At 37.6% G+C, this 11810-nt stretch overlaps 1 protein-coding gene across 6 annotated transcripts; it reads right to left on the minus strand.

The window, feature by feature from the left end:
• Window positions 1-732: 732 nt before the first annotated feature.
• gmnc (geminin coiled-coil domain containing) lies at window positions 733-8408 on the minus strand. Of its 6 annotated transcripts, none has more exons than XM_039765702.1 (6): window positions 8203-8408; window positions 7505-7655; window positions 4266-4446; window positions 3954-4036; window positions 3613-3729; window positions 733-2920 (listed from the first exon to the last, which is right to left on the minus strand). In XM_039765702.1, exons 2-6 carry the CDS (start codon window positions 7529-7531, stop codon window positions 2252-2254), a joined length of 1077 nt encoding a protein of 358 aa, XP_039621636.1. In that variant the 5' UTR covers window positions 7532-7655; window positions 8203-8408; the 3' UTR covers window positions 733-2251. The 6 variants fall into 6 exon arrangements, with proteins under 6 accessions (XP_039621636.1, XP_039621645.1, XP_039621616.1 ...); XM_039765711.1 differs by lacking the exon at window positions 8203-8408 and adding an exon at window positions 8178-8198; XM_039765682.1 differs by lacking the exon at window positions 7505-7655 and having other exon boundaries at window positions 733-2917.
• Between the last annotated feature and the right edge of the window lie 3402 nt (window positions 8409-11810).

An 11810-nucleotide genomic window follows, 5' to 3' on the forward strand; every position in this document is an offset into this window, starting at 1 on the left:
GTTTCCTTCACAATATGTGATCCAGACAAGTCACTTCAAAATCTGTTCCCAAAGTGTATATTATTAGTGATCTGTGAATGGCAGCTTTAGGTAGTGATGAATGAATGGCAGCTTTATGAGGCTGACAGTGTATCTACCAATGTGGTTATTTTTCTGGACATTCTTAACTAAAGTATTCAGGTAAACGCCCACCAATCTCAAACAATATATGGATTTTTCTTTATTGGTAGGTAATATTTAACTATCAATTTGTTCAAGTTCCAGACTTCTAAAATAAATGCTACTCCATTGATTCATGCCATTTAGCTATAGTGCCTGAACATGAAAAGTTCTTTACAGGTTTATTGGTTGAATTAAAATGAAATGCAGCACACAGGAAATGTTTTAAGAGGGGAACTGCTAATGAAACGCCCCCTCTTCTGTGTCAGTAATAAACATATGTTTGGAAGGATTTAGCCACTTGCTGCAGAGGCAGTGCTAAATAAATGGAGAGTAATTACTACAGATCTTTAATGTCCAATAAAAGATATGACAAGCAGATTCCACCCAATTAGTCATAATGAGAATGAATAATCCCGCAATTAATTGATATCAGGCAAATGACCACACCTGTTAACTTTAGTCTGTATAATTACAAGACAAGGAACAATTCGACTTCTGTTAGGCAGTTTTAATTATTGTACATTAATAATAATACAAATAAAACATTTTAAACAATCTATACTCTTTAAGGCTCATGAAATACAAAAAAAAAATTAATCTCTTTTTACATAAAATTAGAATATTTTACAAAGGGTGAAATAAGGTTATGGAAAAAATTAAATTATATTGCATGTTACGGTGATCACACAAAAAAGGTTTAGAGTCAAAAGACAAAAACAATGTTGAAATATTATTTCAACAGCAGCATATGAAATAAGGAACATTTTATAGCAGCTGGAATGCACTTTGCAAACTGCTCTTCATTTAATGTACAGACAAGTAGGCAGATGTTCCTTATCTATAAGGCAGTAAACACTTTCTCTTTACACCTGCAAATCTCAGTACCAGAAGCTAATTATTATTTTCATGGCTCACTGTTACCTTTTCCTCTCAATTCTTTAGGACTGATGCAGATAAGTGTTTTATCATTGCACAGCAGCATGTTGTTTGGCTGCTCCTAAATGCTAATAAACCCTTCATTAAGGTCATTTCAACTATATTTTCAGTTAATTCAGCTTTCTGCGAGTTAATTTCTTTTTACACCATGTATTAATATCAGTGTCAACTTATTTTTTTCACAAATTCTAGAGATATTATTTGTTTGAAGTACAGCTAGAAATGTGTATGGAGCTTTACTTGCCCACTGATTACAACACCTTTTTGACATCTTCAAGCATAACAGTAGTAAGCGTTTCAGTCAGAATGCGAAGGCCCATCTCCTGCATTACATACAGCATGGATGTCATTGGTTTAGCCGAAATACATGTAACCAAGGTGATAATGCAGCTACTATTCTATTTGAACACTTAGACTGAAACTTCAAACCAGTTCGGTATGACATTTATGTTCTTCAAATTATCAGTACATTTTTAAAGTTCAGGAAAAGAAAAAAACAATTTGCAGCTATAAACATGATAAGTATACTTTTTACACAACTGAAAAAATTCAAGTGCATTTATTAGCCTTATACAGAGTGCACTACCAGCAAAATAACAGTCCAAGATGGCAGGTGCGACGTGCCTGGCATAGTCAGTTATTTAAACTGGGAATGTAAAAACACAATGTACTAATACTATAAACTTCCTCAATGTCTAACAGTATAAAACCTCTTCTGTGCACTGTTCAAGAACCACACTTGTGGCTTTCCTTCATTGATTGTGCTCCTTGGTCCGGACCACTTGTTTCACAAGGTTGGCATAGTAATAATTAAATAGGAAGCACATAGCCTTGCTCAGCAAACACTTCATCAAGAACAGTCAGAAATAACTGCTCATCTAATTTAAAGTCCATCAGTCACACAGGGTTTAAACCAGACTGTCCATCATTTTCCTTCTTGTGCATCCTTCCATATTCACATGTTGGAAGACTCAGTAAAAATTAAATAACGTTGAGGAGTGGCATTAAAGAGCAGTATGTATTACCATGCTGAAGGATAGTACTGTGGCAGGGATTACAGTACTGTAATTCAGGCAACCAGAAGGCTAATCCTTCAGTTTCTACATACTACTTTGTAAACAGTGTAAAACAGAGTCCTCAAGTGGCAGTGTACTTAATCAGACTGTTTTGGGACCCATGTGAACTTCCATCCTCCATTCTCATCTCTGCGCACAAAAGCTTGTCCTTGATCAAAGCTGTGCGTTTTAACATTACGGTGCGGATTGAGAGACATCGTAAAGGCAACGTCCGGTTTGCTTCTTGTCACTTCAGGACTGTATGGGGACTTAAAAGGTGAAGACGCGGTTGAACCAGTCAAAGGAGAAGGAAGGCCCTGTGAAGAAGCAGGTTGGTGACAGCAACTGGAATTCAATGGTAACGTCACGGCAGTGAAATTCTCATTAGCTACAGGGTCAGGACGAAAGCCCATTGCTGGTGAGACACTGTTACTGTCATTATAGTCCATTGGTCTAGCAGTGGGAAATACATTCTTTTCCTTTAATGGAGGAAGGAGATTGCTGGAAATGGCACTGTAGTTAGCTGATTCATCAATGGTATTCAGGTCTTTTAGACCCAATGTCTGAAGCACCCAAGAATCCACTGGTGGAGTGTTTGCCACTTCTTCGGCAGTGCAAAACTCCAAGGAAAGATTTCTCCTGGTCTTCTTCTGGTAGCTTCCTGGAAGAAGCTGACTGGCAGTAAAGTTATGAAGTGCTTCATCTCGTAGTCTCCGTTTTCTATTCCTCACTTTCACATCATCTGTGTTAACACCATGCAACAGCTTCTAGGAAGCACAAAATAGTAAAGTCATTAAAAAAAAAATATTGCACTAAATGAAATTTGAGGTTTATACTGTATGTTTTTCTCCATTGTTTAACAGGTTATTTTTAAATGCTGCACACAGATGCAGCCTCAGGCATGTTATTTTGACATAACAGAATGGCATTTTCAATAACAAAGTGGTGTACCAATTATGGATTGTCAATTTAATTTGATAAAATTATAAGTAATATTAAGACATGAAGAGTATTCAAGGGCAACAAGACTGCAAGTAATCTTCATCTCACAGACAAGACATACTTATAGCAAAATCTAGCGGAGTACACTAAATCACGAAATGGCACAATTAAATACATCTTACATCTGACAAGATAATGTTGAATGATGCCCATTAAATATTAGAGAAAATATCACCATAAACACCGTATTGATGCAGAATTGTTCTTAAATTATATAAATAAAAAGTTCACAAAAACAAAAGAGTTTATCTACAATTAAAAGATATATGTGGACGTCATGTTAAATGTCATATTTGTGTCAGATTCACCCAATCTAATGGCATCATTTTGTATTAACATTGCTTGTTCTCAAGTAAAACTCCGTACAACTGTCTTTCTGATTTGTCCTCACATTAAGCACAAGGACTTTGTGTCAAAACTGTTCCAATATGCAACCTGGAAAAAATAAGTATAGTACCTTGGCCTTTTCCTCCAAACACTTTACTAAGGTAGAGTTCAGGTATTCTTTTAGCTTGTTGTTTTCATCATGCAGCCTTGCCAATTCTTCTTCTCTCTGAAGTAGTGTGTCCTGCAGCTGAAAGTTAAAAGGAGGAATCATAGGTTAGAAGGGTAGTGATGTAACAGTCATCTCGTATATCAAATGTGCATTTGTCCAGCAGCCTCACACAGCATGGCACTCATCAGCAATCGGAATAACAAAGTCAACTATTGACGATGCCGGGGCTTTGATCGATCTATTGTAACAGATGCCAGATGCATAGTGCGCTGCGCTATTTTAAAGATGCGACCATTGCTCACCAGCTTGTTTCTCTGTAACTGCGGGGATAAATGGTCAGTCCATCCAAAGCATTCCGGGTGACCCGCGTCCACCTGGTAATAGTCTGAAACAGAGGGATACAAACACACGTTTAATTCAAATAAAATCCACTGAAAGGTTTTGTTTTGGCCAGAATTGTTGCTATCACTGTTAATAAGCAACGTGTGATCCATTGACTAGGCACACTGGGCCAAGCGTTTCGAAACAGGCGTTGGAAACTGACACGAAAGCGCGAGTAGCCCTCTCATTCAAAAAAAAGGAAAGACAAAAAGTCTTACACTGAGGAGACTCACCCTGTTGCTGTGGTTCGTGCTGGCAGGCGGAGTTGTCCCGGAGACCAGCGGCCCAAAAAGATACCAGAGTCTCCGTGGAAACGTCAACACTGGCCGCTGACGTTGTAATCGAATAGGGGCCGCCATAACCATAGCCCAGGCCTCCTGCGAAGTACTGGTCCTGGCAAGGAATAATGGTGTTCTACAAAATCAAAGCACGAAGATATGTGTTAGCAAGAAAAAATAACGCGGGTGTTAAACAAGATGCAGCAAAATTGAATATTGTTCCCAGAAAGGGTGTTAAAGTACTGTATATTGTGCTCTTTCAGCATAAGAGATTTTCACGTTCACATTTTAACCGATGCAACACTATACCTATAAGCGAATGAAGCAATCGGCAACTCCACTTACACTACTCAAAATACAACAGTTTAACAATGGGTAAAGAAAGAGCGGGTAAAAACCCTAGACTCAACTGAAATAAAATCTCGCTCCTGTGTACTAGTTTCAAGCAGAGAACAGTTCTAACACAAGAACGACCGACGCCTACCAGTAAACGATACTCAAAAGCAAATGAAAGAAATGCGACTATACAGTTACTTCATTCCACAAGCAGTGAACAGCAAAGCGGTTTTTTTTATCTGAAAAGTAAAACAGTATTCCGCTCCCATTATAGATGTCAAATGTGGTGCAATACTGGATGATTCCCCGTTTAAGCAGTGATAACTGGTACGAAAGGCAGCGGTTTTCTTGTAGACACACAAGTGTTCGGCGTGTGCGAGTTAAACTTGCTAGTGCACTAACAGAATCACGCTTGGAAATCAAGACATATCATAGTCAGCTATATACAACATTCATCTGTTGAAAAGCATCATTCATTTGTTGTCTTTTTAACACTAACGAACACGTCGAAATTCTGACAAGGGACAGCGGTATATAACAGAAAGGAAAGGCGACATTTCTATAGTAGCTCAGGCATTCACTGGTCACTGGCAGGGAACTGCATTGCCCCCTTATATTTACTACAACCGTCACAACAGAATTTGAAACGTCCATTATCAGTTCAAGAAGTAACCTGAAATGATCACCCAGGATAATATCCCACCACTACAACATTCAATGAATAAAACATGCATTTCACGAACGCTGCCTGAACTCCAAGGTACTGCAAACAAATCTAGTGGTCAGTCCACTAGAAACGAAACAAAAAGCACGGCAGGGTGCAGGTTTACCGAACGGTTAAAAAATCGTTCATCCAACATTTGATTTACACTGTAGTGTGCCCCTGGCACAATGTCCTTTTTGTTGAATTCACTAGCTTTGAATTGTATATAATTATCCCAATATTTCACCCGTTCTTGTGAAAGAAACAAATCAAAAAATGTAACAAAAAATAGGCAATCGCATTTCAATAACCGCTTCTGTAAAGTGCCAGGTGTCCCTTTACCTTAATAAAAACAGAACATCTATAAGTCATCTAACACACGCTGTAAGGTCACAAAGGTTGAGAGCAGACTAAACTTAAACTTACCATCGTGCAGAGGGACGTGTATTCATTAAAGCCTCCCAGACCTTTAAATAGCACTGAGCAGTCTGAGGGAGGTGAGTCCTAATCTAAATCAACTCTCAGTGACGCCTTACGTTTCTCTTCAGTGGAGCAATCTGATTTGGTGTGAAGCTGTCAACCTTGTGACGTGATCAAACAGCCCAACAAAAAAGCTCAAATAAAAGTCATCCTCCACATAAGTAACAGAAGTATGTGTTTATACCAGCAAGAGTGAGGTACAGGATAAGCCTGCCGCGCACCTGCACAGACAATAAACACCGTACATTGACCTGTGCGAAAAAAGCGAACTGAGAGAGCTAGAGAAACTTTTGACGTTATGCCATGAAGGCGCCGCCCGTTCCAGTTAAATTCTTTCGAAATAAATAAATGACTATATAAATAAATATATACCTAAGGGCGTTAAATATAGGCTAACAGGTGCAGGACGTGCAAACAGTGCACGCTTTAGCTGCTACTTTGCAGTTTATCATCTTAAACGCTTTGGCGTCATACTGGCAAAGCAATTAAACACTGTGTCCTAAACAAGAGCTTACACTTGGAATCAGAGTGAACTGGTGCCACAGGCGGAAGACGCACCATATCATTAAATTAATAAAAGACGATGAGATGTCTAGTTGTTTAAAAAGTGTACTCCCTGATCAAATGGAAAAAAAAAGACACAAAGAAGGGTAATATGACCCTCTGTTGATACCTACGTGAAACCTGAAGTGCCAGTAAGTGAAAAAGAAAAAAAAAAAACAAACTGACTGGCATATGGAACACCTCAGTGCTGCTCCACCCTAGAGCAGGACTTCGTTCATTGGCGATAAACCCCGAAGAGGGATGTAAGATTTACTTTGTATTAATGCTGATTTTTATATATTGCAAAAATAAATACATAAACAAAGATAAAAAAAATAAATATGGGACTAACTAATGTCTTGGGACCAATTGTGTAGGGTAATGCGTGAAGAACCATTATAATACTAAAGGATAAAATAGACATTAATCCATCCCTTTTCCAAACCCACTAATCCATGTATAGGGGTCACTGTAGGACGGATGTCGTCCAGTTAATATCGAACATATATTTTAAAATAAACTTCTACATGTAAGTGAAGGGACACGAGCTCAGAGCGAAAAACAAAAAAAGTGTCCTAAGGTTTTAACTAAGCTACCACTCATAAATAATAAATTACTATAAATTATATACGGAGCATGAAATGCATTAAAGACCAACATCTTTATATATTTTTTGCATCTCCCCAAATACATCAATTACAGTTTTTTATATTTTGTTAAAATTAAGTGCATGCACGGAACAGTATGTCCAGTTTTCGTTGGTACCGCATTTTATTAATGAGCTACAATTTAAACACTGCAACACACACAAATGTAATTGGGTATTATACAGAAGTGATATAATGAATCATTTTTGATCTAGGCTCAAAAAGACTGCAACCTTTTTTTTTTTTGCTTTTTTTCTTCTTCCAATAAGTTGACATTTTAAAGCGCAGTCCAAGGTAGGATGCTCATCTCCTATCTCGCGATGCGTGGATTCGTCTGGTACCAAAAGTATTTTACCAGACTTACTCACAGCTGTTCGACTCGACGCAAACACAGTGCTCTTCTCCTGCAACTTGTTGTAAACACCTTGGAAACCATGCACCACAGCCACACGGCGGAAGATGCTTCAGATAGGGAAGCAACCTACAGCTTTCCGCTGCCTGCATATTTTCATCGAAATGATCTGTTTTTTTCCCCCAGAAAATAAACAAGACAGCGGCCATGTTGAAGAGTTGAAAGGTTAAGGTTGAGGTATAAATTACGTCATCACGTTGCGTCCCATTCAATGAAAAGTATACCTAAATAAAATAAAAAGGAGTTCAGAATCATTTCAGTTTCTGTAAATAGTCTAACCCCCACTAAGAAAGACAGCGCACTTTTTTCCGATTTCTGGGTTAAGGTACGTTACAGAAAACGATGGGCGAAAAATACTAAACTAACTTAGCACAATGTGTTAAGAAAAAGTATTCATAACCATCACTTTGGCCAGAATATAATGTTATCTTAAGAAATAAAAAAACGGCGACAAGACAAACTACGAAATACATAAAGCAGTTACACAGTTTACATATTTATCAACCCCATCTTTGAGAAGTTGAATTGATTTACCCACTGGAGTTATACATCACCCTCCAACAACTGTAAGCGATTTAAGGGTCATGGCTGCGGACAATAAATACGTACATGCCTACTAAGCACAAGTTAAAAAAGAATAGAACAAGTAACGATTGTTCGTATTTATGTTCAACTTTAATACGGATCTATATCCAGTGTAGAGATCGGTGTATATGAATCCGTGCTCGGGAAAGCGGTCGACTTACATCGATGACAGTAAGTGTCCATTACCTCCAAGTGCATGCGTAGTATGAAGTTCGGCCACTGCTTTTCAGTCATCCATAACTAATTTGGAGGATAAGATGCCTGTCAAGCTCAGGTCACGCGGGGCCAATTTTGAATAGACAGTTCTATCAAGTCATCACATCTCAGGACTGTGGAAGGAAATCAAACAGTGACCAGAACGGTCACTGTGAACCAGCTGTCAGATACGGAAATGTTTCTTCTGTAATCCACCCATTTACAATACGAAATCACGTGTTAAAATAATAGTTTCAATCGTGAAGGGGTCAAAAGTAATTAACGCCTTTTAACGGTTAACATTATACTGCACACACACGATGCTCTACAACAAAAAAAAAAACAAACAAACGGTATTTCTTGAATAATTAGCTACCTAAACAAAGTATGCGTTTCGAAATACAACAATCCCTCATGATAAAAAGCAAATAAGTGTAAAACTGTATAATCTGTGTTACTATCATTCTAATAAATATGTCTGTAATCTAATCATGGGGAGATGAGTAAAGGTACAAAACATTACAAAACAGCAGGTGATTTACCGGTGTTGCACACCAGTAATTACCGAAATATTAATGTGTCACCTCAAAATAATACGAGTTAATTTTATGAAAGCTACATTAAACACCCTATAGGTTACAACAGGGAAGTTCGACCTAAATATATGATATCGAGAAATTTAGTTATTGGTTTAATTTGTAGTCATTATAGCTTTTCAGCTTTTTCTTACATTGTAATTTATTTCAAAGTGTAATACTGGCTATTTTCACACACTCTTTAAAATAATGGTTATTTCATGGCACATTACTGGGTTGTGTGGTTCCATAGAACCATTGAATGACAAAGCACCATTACATTTTGTGAAGCGTTCTTTACATATCAAATGGGTTCTTTGGACTTTGGATAGATTCCTGATATGTGGACAAAACAGAAATCTTTATAGTAGGTTACCAATCATGATAATAACAGATCAAGAACACCTGAATTATGTGTTATTGAATGCAGGGAGAGCCCTTTTAAAATAAAGTTCCCATTAGCATTTTACAAATCTACGTATTCATGGCTATTAATGGAACCGGATCTAAATAAATAAAGGGCATCTGTAAAACTTTTATGAGAATTATTGTTTTGGAAACCAAAAATGGTTCTTGCCATAGCACCTTTATTTTTAAGAGTGAACGACATCACCTCTTCACCTTCTTTCATTAGATGATAAAGACCGATATGAATCATATAAGTTTTAATTATTATTTAATATATATATATATATATATATATATATATATATATATATATATATATATATATATATTACAGTTCAATGAGAGTCACATACAACCTTTCCTAAGAAATCTTAAAAGCTGTATAACCACTATGACATGGTGTATAATTTTTAACAAAGCCAGTCTAGGTAGAATTTGTAGAGCGGCCGTTGTTAAGCCCACTTTATGTGCTGATTGGAGTGCACGCCTGGAATTAACCCAAGGCTGTCCGACACTACATCATAGACAACCACACCTTCATGTGGTCACAGTTCTGAGTTGTTAGCGAAAAAGCGCTTTATGGTGCGCGCTACTGCTTCACACTATACTGTACAGGCGCCCGTCCACGTACATTCTTAGCGTGGCTCTTCAGAGCGATGTCATTGGGGAACAATTTTTGGTTCCAAAAAGACTCCTTCGTTTGAAAGTTTCAGAACGAACCATTTATTTATTTAGACACGTAACATTCTTCCAAGTGTTAATAACCATGAATAGATGGTAACATATTTGTTAGATACCAATAGTCATGATTTTACGAAACTCATGCTGCATACGTCCTGTAACAGTCTGTATGTTTTCGTAATATTTAGTGCCCTTTAGCCTACTTACATTAAAGATTTTTTCCTGTACATATTAGGAAGTTTTTCAAAGTACAATGAACAAACTTCATATGCAAAGAACCCTTTCCAGAATGAAATGGTTCTTTGTCAAACAATGGTTCAATGAGGAACCACACAAATCAGTAAATAATCATTTAGTAACGTTAAATAACCATTATTATTCAGAATGTAGATTTTACGTCCACATCTCAAAAGTGGGCGTTTTATGTTATTTGTCTAAATTATCTCTAAAAACTCTAAATTTAGCCCCACATGATTTTTTCGCCCCATCCTGACATAAATTCCCTGCCTTGAACCTGATACTAATCGATAATTGATGGATATTCCCTCGGTTACTTAGCTTTCTTGTAAAAACTATATACGTTACATATAAAAAACATTATCGTAATGTTCACCTTTTAGCACCAAACAGTTACTTATGGTCTTGTCCATTCATAATTATTCCCTTGCCCGTATTTGCAATAACCGTGGTCGAAAAATGGACATAGGTGTATTAGTGTAATTGATTTAGGAAATTGTTTAGGATTTGTCCTGACGGTTTGCTTTGACGACCCCAGTCAGAACATGTTACCAGTTACAAATAAATCTGATTCTGTAGCTCACACGTGCTGCATTGTGGGCCTTTATGATATTGTGAACTTTATAGTGAAATAGTAATGTTTAAAATATTAATATAATGTAATACCTCTCGTGACTGTTATTGCAAAGAAAGGTTATACATTCAGCCAATATTGCTGCAATGAGCATGCCCTATTAATATCATACTTTTGAAGTCTAAATCGCAAACGCAGTTGTGATGTTGTTGACTGCGTTTATTTTTGTTTTTGTATGTAACACAGGTATATAGGCTACAATTTGAAAATATTACACGTGAAAGTATATGTGATACTGAGGTTACAAGCATCATAGTTTATATGGCATGCGTTGTAAATTTATGAAGATCCTACATTTTCAGTGTATTTAACCGACCGCGCCGTGATTAGATTAGAGCAGATTATGTTAGATTACATAAACTTTATTAATCCCCGGGGGAAATTTCGATGCATGCAGAAACATTACAAAAATACAGATGCACGGGACAAATAATATAATTGACCAGAAAAAAAGCCTACGGTGGGCTGACGCCCAGCCCGGGTTTGTTTCCTGCCTTGCGCCCTGTGCTGGCTGCGATTGGCTCCAGCAGACCCCCGTGACCCTGTAGTTAGGATATAGCGGGTTGGATAATGGATGGATGGATGGAACAAATGCAAATAACAAAGAAGTGAATATTTCACAGAAAAAGAGTAATCCTTAAGTCTGGGACGTCAGGAAGCAGTATTGAATTGCCTGCTAGCAGTGAGCGGAAGAGATCCCGGTAGTTGCCTCTTAGCATACTGTGGTGAAATTAGTCTGTGGCTAAATATGCTCCAAGAGAGCGCCTCCTGGAGGGAAGGAGATCGTTTTTCATGATAGCATCCCCTATTGCCACCATTTTCTTTTCCGTAACAGATTCCAATGTGTCCAGGGTTAGCCCAATGATGGAGTAAGCCTTCCTGATTGTTCAGGGATGGAGCTCATTTTTCATGATGGCATCCAGTTTTGCCACCATTCCCCTTTCCACAACAGCTTCCAGTGTGACCAGAGTTAACCGTATGATGGAGGAGAATTTCCCATAAAGTTTGATGTGCGTCTTTTGAACTCGAGTTGCTTTAAGTTGTGATCCATCTTTACAATACTT

Source organism: Polypterus senegalus, chromosome 1 (assembly GCF_016835505.1).
Source record: "Polypterus senegalus isolate Bchr_013 chromosome 1, ASM1683550v1, whole genome shotgun sequence".
NCBI lineage: Eukaryota > Metazoa > Chordata > Cladistia > Polypteriformes > Polypteridae > Polypterus > Polypterus senegalus.